General features: G+C 36.1%; 1 protein-coding gene across 1 annotated transcript in view; it reads right to left on the bottom strand.

Annotated features, from left to right (window-relative positions):
• Positions 1–2019: 2019 nt before the first annotated feature.
• Positions 2020–14206, bottom strand: part of st18 (ST18 C2H2C-type zinc finger transcription factor) — a 42410-nt gene continuing 30223 nt past the window's right edge. Inside the window, exons 12-22 of the mRNA XM_077615519.1 lie at positions 12043–12291; positions 10760–10866; positions 9534–9596; positions 8471–8539; positions 8224–8286; positions 6831–6911; positions 4030–4251; positions 3859–3947; positions 3059–3162; positions 2817–2963; positions 2020–2747 (exon numbers count right to left, since the gene is read on the bottom strand). Coding sequence (XP_077471645.1) covers positions 2607–2747; positions 2817–2963; positions 3059–3162; positions 3859–3947; positions 4030–4251; positions 6831–6911; positions 8224–8286; positions 8471–8539; positions 9534–9596; positions 10760–10866; positions 12043–12291 — 1335 coding nt within the window. The 3' untranslated portion in view covers positions 2020–2606. The remainder of the gene's footprint in view (positions 2748–2816; positions 2964–3058; positions 3163–3858; positions 3948–4029; positions 4252–6830; positions 6912–8223; positions 8287–8470; positions 8540–9533; positions 9597–10759; positions 10867–12042; positions 12292–14206) is intronic.

The raw sequence follows: 14206 nt of genomic DNA, 5'->3' as shown, positions 1-14206 counted from the left end.
CCTGACGCGTCAGCACAGGGGCAAGCGCTCTTGATATATTTACGTCCTATCTATTATTTTGTCGGTCGATTTATCAATACATAAATCCATCTTTCCATGAAATCCGCCCTTTTCGTGTTTGCCAGGCAGTCAGTGGATAGTAATAGTTCATCTAAATTGTATTTAGTAGGCTGGATGAGACCCCCGTATAGTCCACCTGCCATAGGTTTGTTTTATTATTATTATTATTATTATTATTAAACTCAAACTTCGACGTGGAGTCCATTCTTTTTATCCCAATTAAATGTAAAGTCAGCGCAAAGTTGATTTTCAAACCCATCTAAATCGCCATCAACATTGACTGTTTGGTGGCACTAACATTTGGCACTTCATGTTCTTTGTGTGGAAAGTACTTTTACTTATAAACGTCATACTAGAGTGAATGATTAGTCCACGTTCTTTCGTTTGGCGATTTAAATATACATGGTAATGATTTTCTTCAAGAGCACAATTTGCTTTAAGATGCAAAATCAAATGGCACACATTCGGAAGTATTTCTATTTTCTAATGTAACCTGAATAATCATGGCTTTGTGACATTATCATATTATTTGTATTTTAAATTTATTTTTTACAGTACAAACCTGAACTTTCTCTCTTATTTTTGTCTCGTTTCCAGGAGACCATTGTTTACCCACAAGGATATATTTCACAATGTACGTAATAGTATAAATATAGTACCCGATATCGATGTGGTATTTACACTTAATAGACACTAGAGGGGGCTAACACCCAAGGATGACATAGACTTCATAAGGACAACAGTGAATTGTTTTAAATGGCTAATTCTACCCCAAGCGTGGATAATAATAATACTTAATTTTTAATTTTTTTCTGTTAATTTTTTTCTATGAAAAGATATTTAGTCTTACCCCTATTTTTTGTGTATTTTTACATGCAAACCTACACATAACTGCACTTACAGTACATAAACAAGCACTCGTGCAATGTTATGTATTATGATACTCTCATTGTCAAAAATCAATTTAGAATGTTTTTATTTAATTTTTAATGTATTTGAATTGTTTTTAACCACTTTTTTAACACATCAAGTGTTTTTTGGGGGTCAAAATTGTTTCACAAATGAACACCTCTTTCTGAAACACACTTTTGCTTAATATTTACTGTATTTGTTGTATTTTATTTTTTCCCCAGACACTTAGGTCATAGCAATTCTCTTCAATTTTCATCTGAGTTTTGTGGCTGGTTATTTTGTATTTTTCACAATTTGAATTACTGGTAGTCAGGAAGATATCTACATTTGTAACATTTTACATTCCATACAGAGGTTTGAACGTTTTTTTTTTTTTACACCTAGCCAATATATTATGAAGAATTTTGAAGAAACTAAAGCAAAAAAAACAGTTTGAAAAGTTTATTTCTACCATACACAAACTGTACAACACAGCGCATATCTTTTTGTGTGTAAATTATGAAATCGTAAAAGTAAGTTTGAATGTACAAACTACTCCAACGGGAAATTAAAACCATTACATTATCATGTCCAATAAGAAAAATGAAAACAAAACAATACAATCTCATATCATACTAATAATAATCGTTCCACGAACAAAAGCGTTTCACATTACAAAACATCAAATACTAACAGGAAGATTGTTGGGGGATAAATAAATATTATTCACAGAACTTCCTGAGCAAATAATGCTTGTGGTAGGATTTAAATATAAGAAAATATAAATAAAGGATTAGATTTAGGGATTCAAATTTTGTAGTATTATTTTTAAAAGATATTTGGAAACAATAGGAGTGGTACTGGAATAATTTGGCTCTTGCTGCTGAGTCATTTTCTTTCCATGGCAAAAAAATAAATAAAAATAAATAAAAAATTAAAATGCTTGGCTACGTGTTGATAGAAAATAAATGTGCATTGCTGTTTTTGTGGCTAATTGGGTCAAAACATTTTTATGAACCTTTTCAGTTTTACGAATTTCCTATAAATGCCAAATCCAAAATTATCCATACACATTTAGGCACATACGACATGCACACCTCACGTGTGTGTGTGTGCACAGAAGGCAGTTTTATAATTATATTTGATAATAATGGGGAAAAAAGTGGATTTTTGTGTCATTTTGTCTCTCTAAATTAAATTAAAGAAAGAGATAAGAAAGGTACAGTACAGTAGCATTGCATTGTTATCACATGTAACATTATCTAACATACATTCACATTCCGATAAAGAAAGCAAAAGCTTCATAAAAATAGGATCACTTTTGGTGTACTAGTATTTTTTTTTTAAAGGAGAGCTAACTGTAATACAATTGTGCCACAAAATTGGAAGGTCATTTTTTTGGACTTGTCAATCATTTACAACTCTAAAAATAAATACACATGAATGAAATGATAATAATAATAATAAATACAGTAATGAACAAATAGAATATCAATAATAATAGTCATCATAAATAGCCGTCATCGAAAGAAAAAAGAAGTGCAAGAGAAGTGGAAATCTCAGCAGGATGAAAAGAAACAAAGGTGAAAAGCAGTACAAATGTGGCCCCCCTCTCAATGCGCCCTTTGACGTGGGGGGTCTCGGCCCAAAAAAGCTCAAACGTGGATACCTTTAATGGCCTTCTTGATGTTATCCAGCAGGGCCTTGCACTCGGGCGAGTACTCGCGCTGCGACTTGTTGTACATGTCCGTCAGCGTGTTCACGTAGGCTTCAAAGTTGTGCTCGCTGATGGGCCCCTGCCCACAAAACAGCAGTTAGTATTTAAAGCAATGCGCAGGTGTTATGGTAATGCGTGGGCGTTGTACCATTTGAGGCAGCTGGATGTCAGTGAGGCTGCTGATAAGCGCTTGGCTGAGGCGAGCCAGCTCCTTGAGGAGGCTGTCATTGTGTTGCTCCATCATCTTGTTCTCCTCCTCGATGCTCTTCAGGTTGCACTCCATCGATGAGATCTGCTTTCAGGTACAAAAAGACAGCGTGACAGTCATGTTAGATTGAGTTACGACGCCTTTGTCTTTTCTTTTTTCTGAGAGAAGGAGTTGATGCTTACCTGCGTTTGCAGCTGTTTCATGTCCGCCTCCATTTGCATGTTGGATTCATTTAGTTCCTCGATATCATCATCCAAGTGTTGGCCGTCCTCTTTTTTTTCAATGCCTGGATGTCAAAGGCAGACATTTTCAAAGGGAAATATAAGCTACACTTTCATCCAAGGTCTAAAGCAGGGGTGTCAGACTCGGGTTGGTTCGCGGGCCGCGTTAACATTAACTCGATTTCATGTGGGCCGGACCATTTTAGATATAATAATTAGATTTTTTTTAATTAATTGATTAAAAGAACTGGATTAAAAGCTCTGAATATTCAGTTTTTTATAGATCTAAAACAATGTTTATTTTAGCTTTTTAAAATATATTTTAAGATTTTACAAAATGATTTTTGAACTAAAAACACAGAAAAAATGCATTAAAAAATTACAATTATTGATTTAAAAGGGGGAAAATCAGGAAATTTAATATACATCTATACTCTTCATTTTAATTTGATCCTAAAACAGAAAGTCGGCACTCATGATTTACTTTCCCGGGCCACACAAAATGATGCGGCGGGCCAGATTTGGCCCCCGGGCCGCCACTTTGACACATGTGGTCTAAAGGATGTGAAAAATCAGAAGAACGGCATTTAAGACACCACCGACAGCCATACAGATCCAATCTCTTTTGACTAAAATGCGCCAAACAATATTAATGTTGTGTTTCGTTTGGATATAATCACACCAATTTAGAAACAGAGTTTTCCAATGGATAGTGAACTAATATTTGGGTGTGTAAATTCTCCAATTCAGTGTGACCTTACCACTGCTAGCCTTCAGTTTAATGGTCATCATCTCTTCATCCGAGTGCTTCTTCTTAATACTTTGCGCGTTTAGTGGGCATCCCGACAAGCTGGTTGATTAAAGACAGGAATATTTAGCTTGAGGCTGTGCCATTAAACCCATACATATTGTGAGTTAAAGGTGAGCCTAACCTCCTGTGGGTGGCAAAGACATTGTTGGCGTGGCCGAGGCCATTGCAGCCGGGCAGAGGGCAGTGAGGCAGCTCCTGTTTGTTGTTCTTCCAGGCAAAGGGCAGCCCATTGAGGGACGCCTCCTTCTGTCTCCTGGCAGCCAGCGGGCAACTACTAGCGCTGCGGTGAGATGTGTACTTCCCCGATATGTGGCCCTGTCCCTCGCATCCAAACACAGGACACCTGATGGAGAAATAGCCGTACATGTTTGAAAGAGGGTCAAAATATTTGAGACAGGTGCATGAAGGAATGTCATATTTACGGCTCATTAGTTAGGCAAATGATAATCTATTAAATGATCTCGTACTGCCTGAGAGGCACTGTGACACATTCATTCAGCAATTAATGTTTTTATTTTTTTCCGCACAGGCAGTATAAAACAAGAATTGTTTTAATTGTGTACTCTGATCAATTTATTATTTACACTCACAGACTTTCTATCATCACGGACCGTGACCGGACGTTTGGTCGCTGGACTTTTGGTCGCCGGACGTTTGGTCGCCCGGACCCAAACGTGAGGCGACCAAACGTCCGGCGACCAAAAGTCTGGTGACCAAAAGTCCGGCGACCAAACAAGGTAAAACAACATGGTCTACGCATCAATCAAAGCCAACAATGGCCATGAGCAGTTTCACTGAGCCGACGTGTGAGTGCATAAGAGTTTGTATGTACATACGTTGTCCCTTTTAAGAAGCTGTCAGTCAGGGTCTTAACAAGTTCTCCAACAAAAAACACTAAAAGTACGGGAAATTTGGAGCTTTTCTATAGCCTTTAGGGCATTAAGTATGACAAAATAATAATTCGCAGTTTGTATTTAAGGAATTTGAGCAACAATTTAAAATGGTAATTATCAATAACCTTCTGGGCGACCAAAAGTCCGGCGACCAAACGTCCGAGTACCATCCCGGACAGTCAAAAAGACGGTCTCAATGGCAGTCAATGAGTTAACCAGCAACCTTAAAATGCCGAAAAACTAATAGGAAGCAACCCTACACTAGTCAGCACAAGGATAATATCAGTAATTTGTGTTTCTCAAAATCTCTGGAATTTGAGTATATAAATAATGACAACCTGTCTTTGTTATTCTTTATTTCATGATAGATATCCTATCAGGGTGACTATTGAACACGCTAAGGCAAATAATTAAAAGATAAAAATATTCTGGGTTTTCCCCGGGCAACATTTGGTGTCCTTATAAACATCCAGTGAAGCTAAAAATTCCAACATGGTAAAATGTCAATGAAATGATAAATTAATTGTTAAAAAGTCACTTCAAAGACAGATTTTTTTTATATCTTTTGCAATTTGGATCCGTGCAGGTAGAACAACCTCATGTATGTGTTTGAGAAAAATAACAACCACGACCACAAAAATATTAAGTACATTTCTATATATCAGAGCAAATTGCAGCGTGGGATCATTAAAACAATCTCTTTCAATAACTGGACCGGAAGATCTGTTGACCATTAAGTTGATTAATCCAGCCAAATGCTGATGAAAAAAAGAAGTAGCCAAAAACTGGAAATGGACTCAAATAATCGCATTAAGTGCAAGTAACTAATCCACGCTAAACTTTAATGGGGGCTCTCCAATGGAAATTTCATCAAGAGTTGCATTTACAGGCCCTGTTGTTGTTTTACACGGCACTGTGAATGTTAGTAATAGAAAGACGTCAACTGTAAATATTCTCTGCAGTCATGCCCAAAAATGTCCCTTTTGTACTCTTGATTAAAAAGGCTCAGCTTTTTACAGTATAGGGCTGGAAGGGCATAATTTAATGATTTTAATGAAAAATGGAGGCAGAAGTACTGAAGTGGTAAAATTACTAGAATTGACATGACATTACCAGAGTAAAAATTGTCTTTCGTAAATGATTTAAAGTTAATATTCAATATTTACTTTACAAGTGACAAAAACTAATCTTGTGAAAATAATACAATAAAATAAAGTTTTAACAAAGGCGAGACAAAAGTAACACAATTAGATTTTTACCACAACATTGAGAAAATGCAGTGGAAGTACTTTTAAAACTATTTAAACCTAAAATTCAAGAGGAATTAGAGTGGTACCTTGATTTACCAGTGATTTAACATTAGTGGAAAGTTATTTTTACCCCGCCTGTAACAAGAGTACACTTGGCAAAGAGTCCAAATGCTTTCTTGAATTTGTTTCTTATTTACTAAACATGAAAATAATCACACATTTAGCACACAAGTGTGTGCCACGTTCAGTTAACCCCTATAAACTATCACCCAAACAATAAATAACACACAGGTATATAGACACAAATAGGAAATGCCATACGGACTTCCATCCCCCCCTTTAATGTGTATGAGATCCATACCCATTTAATGCCTATAAGCTGATGCATTAGTAATTAAAAAAAGCCCCCCAAAATTAAAAACAACTCGCATCCAGATGTACATGTCCGCTAAGGCTCACGTGTCAATTACATTATTGTTTTGGATGATGAAGCCACAAGCGACGTTTTCTTCACATAATTACAAAGAAAGCACTCAAAGCGAGAGAGAGTGAGCGAGAGAGTGATAAGCCTGATATTCTCTTTCAAATCCCACAAAACACATCACAGCGCACTAATCCTTGAAAAGTAATTCACTAATGTGAGTACAAAAGCTGCTGATTTTCTTTGTGCAACTTGATGGCCCGCAGGTCTAAGGACGTTCCAAACGTACAACACTTTTTGGGGGGGGGGTTTTGTGACAGCAAGGAAAATGAAAATAGGATCAAGACAAATGTCTTACTTAAGCTCTTGCTCATCTTTGTCCTCTTTGCTCGGGGTAAGCTTCAAACCTCCTTTTCTGGCACGTGGACATCCTGAAAGGCTGCAAAGGAATCACAGCACAGCATGCATTTGAATGTTTGATGGGGACATGAAATGAAAAATGGGTACCTGCCCATTTTTGAAAAGCTGCCTAGAACTTGGGTGAAGCATCGCCTTCACAAGAGAAGGTTTTTCTTGACTTAATGTTTCGATTTTGCCAATATTGGGGAAATATTATAGTTCAACATATTTGAAAAAGGACCAAGACTGTAAGAATAAAATTAACTTTTTATTTTTTTAAAGAGAAATAAAGTTGTAGTTTTTCTAGAATACTATATTTTTGCTGGGATATGTTGGAAATCAAGTTTAACGTAAATAGAAAATAGGGAATATTACTAAAAATCCAATTTCGTAGCACATTTTAAATATGACTGTCGGATAATGAATTGCGAGGGGAAAAAAACGAGAAAATAGATTTTTTTTCCTCCTCAAGAATCAAGATATAGTTATAATGAAAAAAGTCTTTTTGCAGGAAAAAATATACAACAAATAGAGTTGTCACATTAAAATAATAAATTAAGACTTAAATTAGAACGTTCCGATGTTAAAGGTGTCAGTTTAGCTGTGATAATTTGAAAAAAAAACACAGTTTGTCATGGCTTTAAATTTGTGAAATTTCAAACCTTGTCAGTTTTAGGCAAAATAACTTCTGATTCCATATTTTGTATTAAAATTTTGAAGAAAAAAACATCTTACCAATAAACTACACTACATTTTCTGTCATATTTTTTTTTAGTTTCATGACAATATAATCTATATTTAATTAGGATTCAATTCTAAGACTAAATGAAAAACCATAATCAAAAGCTTTTAGTAATTTTCAGAAAAGCTTATTGATAGATGCTTCACATTCCACATCTCAAATAGAAAATACCAGAGTGAAAATAACAACATTACTATTGTATGCCTAAATTATTAACATTCTAATTTGTACTGGTGTCTGAATGTGGGCTTTAAACAATTGAATTCAATTGTTCAATCTCTTTTATTCATCACAGTTGTCTTTTTCATTACGACTTGCATGTGTCCAAATCACTATTTCACTTTGTAAACGATGACATTCCAATCCTTTTTAACTTTAATTCAATTTGCATTTGTGAGAGATTTTTTGGCATCTTATGACAGTCATGGCGGTTGAGCAAAGCACATCTCCAGCAAGTAAACAATTTTTAAGCCCAAAAAGTGGAATAGAAAAAGTACAGCGTGTTTGCATCCCAGAGTGAGACTTTCACCATCTGTTCCGATGTCGCGCATGTGACAAAATGTGTATTACGCTTGGCATGCATGTTTTGCCACCCCTCACCCTTGGCTACCTTCTGTGCGACGCGTAATTTCCCGTCACGTGTCCGGATCCATCGCAACCAGGTGTTGGGCACCTGCACAGTGAAGACGCAGATCATGCTCATCATGCAAATAGCGAGTGTTGTAAATGCCAACAAGTAAGTACAGAATGTAGAAATGCAGGTGAGGTGAGGGAGGAGCAAGAGTAGAATGCTCAGTGGCGTAAAATCCTCAAACAACAGTAACAATAACAACAACAGCGACATCTTAAATACGTACTTTAGTTCCTGAGAGTTGGCTGCCATCAGTGACTTGAGGGTCTTGTCAGCCAGGGGACATCCAGAAACGCTGCGTAGGGGATAAAGAGCTAACAGTCATCTCAATGCACTCTTTGATCACACCGTTCCGTTTAAGCATCTTAAATACACGCGGGTGCTTTTATTTGGGGGCAAATATTTGTAAGATGCTGTTATTTGGGGGCTTTTGTTTAGTCTGTTGGCTGGGATTCTTTTCATTTGTGTGTTTTAAATATAACAACAGCAATGCCAAAGAGTGGCTAGTTGTTATTTGCAAAAACAGTCATAGTTTAGCTTGGCTTGGCCACTATCATAAGAAATTTCTTAATTGTAGTCATTGGCTGTCATTGATAGCAATAGACGTCCAATCAGTTTGAACTGTGAGCTTATGTCTTATTTCACAGTCGACAAAAATAAGATCTACAATGTCAAGCCATGTTAGAGGAAGAATACCATACCAAAAAAAGAAGTTGTTTGAGAATAAAAGTGTAATTCAATTGGAATAAAACAGCCATAATGAGAGCAAAAATGTACATGTATAAAGAAAAAGTTGTCATGGCAGAAATGTTCATAAAAAATGTTTTTTTCAATTGTTCTCATACTTTTAGGAACAAAGTCCTAATAAAAAAATATTAGTATAATGATAATTGAGTTCTTAAACATGCACTGCGATTGGCTGGCCCCCAATTCAGGGTGTACCCCGCCCGGTGCCTGTAGTTGGCTGGGATAGGCTCCAGCACCCCTCCCCACCCATAAATATTTCTTAACCAAAAACATATCACAAATATGTGACAAAAATTGTTCAATTTGACAAATTACTGTAACATGAGGAAAAACGCAATCCTGTATTATTACACAAAAAGAAATAATTTTAACAGAATAAAATAAAAAAAAATACAAGATTGATTTTAATACTACTAATACTACTACTATTAAATATTTGATCCACACTAATTTGCCATGTCTTCTTGAATGCCAGAAAGAACTAAAGCCCGATTCATTGCAGATTCAACCAGTGCTAATGAGAGTCATTCATGTCAGTATACCTGCGATGCGAAGCATAATTCCCCGTCACGTGTCCGCTTCCGTCACAGCCAGGGGTCGGACAGCTGCGGGAGGGCACACAACATTTTACACATACATTAGAGTGACATCCCGTGGACCGGGACATTAACTGTGAGGAAGAGGAAGAGCAGGAAGCAGGCTGGTGGAGGGTCAGAAAGGGGGTGGGGTTAGTACATTTAGTAAGAAATGCATCATGTTTGTTTAATGACATCCGCTAGTGTCAGTGAGGGTCCAGACTAGAAGGTCCTACTAACGCTGGTCACAGCTCTGCAGAGCATGCACTCCAACTAGCAGAGGCAAAAACTCACTTTTCAAAGTGACAACATCCCTCTCTGTCCAAATGAACCTGCAGACATACCAGTTACAATGTGAGGCACACAAGGCCCACACTTTGCTACGATTTGGATTATCTCATTTTACAAGAATAATGTCACTAAATATTAGGACAAAGGAAAAAAAGGGGGTGGGGGTGTTCGTTTTATTAGGCTAGATATGTAGTGAATGAAATGTGAATGAATGTGAGGAAAATGTGGGGAATTAGGTGGTCGTTGGATGTGGAAAGAGTTGCTTGGCAATTTTTAAAATAATTGTGCCTCAATCGAGGTGTCATTAAAAGCGAATAACAATAAATATTTTGATGTAAAAAGAATGGCTTTGTAATATCATGAGATTTTTTTTGTGAGAGTAATGATAACGTTTAGGGAAAAAACTATTTACAAGAGAAATAATCTTAAAATATTTAAATTTTTATATTCGGAGAAAAATGCTTAATTCTATGGGAATAAAGTTTAAAATGTAGGAAAAAATGTAAAGGAAATTGGTCATGATAATATGTATTTTTTTAGGTACTAAAATTAGGACCAGAAAGCTATATTTAAAACAGTATCTGAATGTTTCTTGTTTTTTTGTGTGTGTGTGCAATTCGGATAACTGCTTGCGTGCAGCTAATGACTTCTTCACTGGCATTATTAGACAGTTATAAACAAATGAGACTTCTCTGGCAGGGAATCATTAAAAAACACACAAAAAAAGCTCACAGTGACTTAAAACTTTTGCCCAGTACCGCATCCTACGCATCTATGTCTGTCTTCTGTAATTAAAAGCCCCGGGAACACCTATTTATCTTTCCCCTACCATCTGTCGGATAAGCTCATGTTGGGTATCGTGGCTGCGTGGAGAAAAGTTCTTTGGCAACACCCCAGCATACCTCAAAAGCTCTTTCTTGGACTCTCGTAGGAGCATCTTGGCCTTCATCATGCCAGCATCGCCTTGGTAGTGCTGCTCATCCATGCTAACATGATCGAAGTCCTCCTGCTTTAACACAAAAAATCACAGCAGGATATCAGAGTCATTCTGCGCTGACCTCAAAGTCACTAATTAGGCAGCCCCCGCCCCCCCGTCCGAGCATAATACTCTTAAAACACAAACCTCTGAGTTAGAGGGCAAGGCATAGAGATTACGGTTTAGGATACTTTTCCCCTAGGAAACTATACATCCATTCAAAGTCACATTAATCCACATATTTATAATGACGTATGCCCCCCACGCCCCACCCCACCCCGTCTCCCTCCAGACAGGAATCACCAGATGTTGTATAGAAAGAAAGGAGGTCACATGTGCTGGATATCATAAACAAATGAGTGAAATTAAAAGAAAACAAAAGCCTTAAAGCCCAGATTAAGGAACATTCAGGCCAATGAGTGCAACTTCTGTTACAAGGAAATTCTTTAACCAACTTAAATGATACCATTAAATGCATCATACATGTTTTGGATGAAATAATATTATTTATATATGTAGATTCATAAGGCCGTTGAGATTATTTCTGGGTTAGTTGCTTAACTTTTGAATATAAAAAAAAATACATGCGTTGATATTGAAATGACTACATTTAAAAAATAAATACACCCCTAGAAAAAGTCACCATTTTAAGGCGAATAATGTATGCATTTTACTTTGAAAATAACATTAGAATAATTCAAGTCGTATTGAAAAAAATGCACAATTTGTAATAATGCTAAGATTAAAACACAATTTTAGGATATAAATTTAACTTTCACCCAATAAAGTTGTTTAATGTACAAGAAATCAAACTGTACTGTAATATTACCCCAATTCTGTATTTCAAATTAAGATCGTTATGCTTAAATTGAACAAATATGTTATTTTCTTCTACTTTGAAAAAGAAAAAAACCCAAAAAATATTAATAATATGAAATATGCGTCTAATTGAGTTCAACTGAGTTATTTTTCTGAAGAAGACTCATTTGAAAGGCTAATAATGGACATCGATTATAGCAGATCTCTATATTATTATTCATCACAATAAATTAATACAAAAGATGAACAACTGTCTTTGCAAAGGAGCGATTTGTAATTATTTCCCCTCAATAGATTAATCAGGTGGCGCTAATGTTTAGACAAGAAGTCAAATTCTACAGTGACATTTTGCTGATACGAACCATTTTTTGTTTTTAATTTTTTTTTTACCTCATTGTCATGTATCACATGTGCTTGGCTGAAGTTAATGGGGACGTGGCCGTCCCAGCTGTCCCGGTCGCACAGCGGATGGTAGAAGGTGGGGCTTATCCGCACAGTACCACAGCCTTTGGTCGCCGCCCCCATCAGCGACTCGGGATGTGCTTGGTCATCTGAAGGTGCTTTGGAATGGATGCCGTCTTTACTTTTCTTCATGCTCAAATCCAAGGTGCCATTTTCATCCACCTCTATATGCATGTCCTGCAAGCAATGGAAAAAAAAAACATCAGTCAAAGTAAAAAAGCGCAATAAGTTTGAGGCTATGGATGTAATTATACAGTAGGTACTGTAAATAAAGTATGTACAAGCAATTCTAATAATAATCCCTTGTGTAGGAGTGTGTGTAGTTTTTTAGTAGTGACAGCTGTGTCAACGTGTTTTCTAGGACACACAACAAGAGGGGAAGAAAAGGGGGGTACATGGATGTGCACGTGTGAATTGTGTCATATTCTGGGTCATAATAATTAAAGGAATTTAAAAAAAAAATTGCTTTAATGTGACATAAGTTTACTCTCCTGTGTCTCTTTTTGACAAAATCCTTTCTCCCGAAAGGGATCTAATTTTGTGTTTATTTGTTTGTCAAATGGCAAATTGGTTCCCCTTTTTTGGAGTTAAGAAAAAGTAAGTTATGACTGAAATTGTATTTATTAAATGCATGCCAGTTGAATTCATCTTATTTCCTTAAATTTATATTTTATGAAATGTAAGAGATGAAAAAATAAAGTAATAAGAAAAACATAAACCCAAGTATGCCAGATTGTCTGCCATTTGTAATATCTATCTTTCCACTTTGAAAGTTATTTTTATACAGACACTCGTTCTATTATGTACAGATTTTTCTGAAAAAAACACACACGTAGAATTCAGTGTTATTATGCCACAGAAAGGTGCAAAAACTGAATGAATGACATTTCTACTATTCTGATAAGGTTTGGACTTTGTCTAATTAGGGAAGATTATTGTTACCTTTACACACTCTTACACACACACACATACACACACTTTACATAAAATGTGTTTTTTGACCAGTAAATGTAATCTAGCATGGAATAAATTGAAAGTTAACATGTCCATTGGTGTTAATAATAACATTCCTGGTTGAAATAGTCTCAAATATTGATGCTGTCCAGGCACCATTTTCAGTACAGTACATATTTATCCATAGAGGGAAGCTGTTCCTAATTTGATGCATCCACTGACATAACAACTCAGCTGCAAAATGAGAACAGATGATCAACTTGCTAACACTGTTTTATTCATTTGCCATCGAGTGGGGGTCTGGAGGGGGCACGTTGTGAACTCAGCAGCAGAAATGGAGATGAGCATGTGAGCGTCGCGGTGGTGGAGGTGTGCAATAAGAACCTTGACTCATCATCATACAGTATGGAAGGTGACGGCGACGTTACGTAAGCGACTATCAAGTGTGGCTTCTTCTACTTTTTACCTTGTTCAATGTCGTGATGATGATTTATGCCCGTGGAACATATAATTAAGCGACAATGTACAATGTACAACATACAAAAAGGAAGGGATGAGTAGTGTACAGTACTTTCTCAACTATAAGGCGCAATTAAAAGACTTTCTCAAAGGATGGCAGTGTGCCTTATAATCTGATGTGTCGTATGTATGGATCAATATTGGGTAATCAGTGTATAAAATTCCCTTTAAAAGTAGAAAAATATATGCCCATTCAAAAATAAGTTTTTTTTTCATTTTATTGACTTTTGACTTTGTTTTTTTTCTGCCCTAATATCATTGTACAATTTGAATGTGACATGATTTGTGAAGACCCCTCCAATAGTACTTTTTACAACAATGTAAAAAAAAAAAAAAGTGTTTTTTTTTCTTCTCTCACAAGAAAAAATACATACTTTTTACCTTTTTTGTATTTAAATAAAATCTCTAAATTCTACACATTTTTGTGTGAAATCATTACTTTAATCTCTTAACAGTCTGACTTTATTCTCATAACATGTGACACCAGGGCATCTGATGTCCAAATAGTTGCAGTTTAAAGAGAGGATGAGTGGCTTTAATCTTCCTTTAATACGATTACTCCAATTTTCGCGTGTGTACATTAAAGCTTGAGGTGCAGTAAACCCTCCTTTTAATTTAT

Source organism: Stigmatopora argus, chromosome 12, assembly GCF_051989625.1.
Source record: "Stigmatopora argus isolate UIUO_Sarg chromosome 12, RoL_Sarg_1.0, whole genome shotgun sequence".
NCBI lineage: Eukaryota > Metazoa > Chordata > Actinopteri > Syngnathiformes > Syngnathidae > Stigmatopora > Stigmatopora argus.
This window is presented reverse-complemented; position numbering and strand designations above follow the sequence as displayed.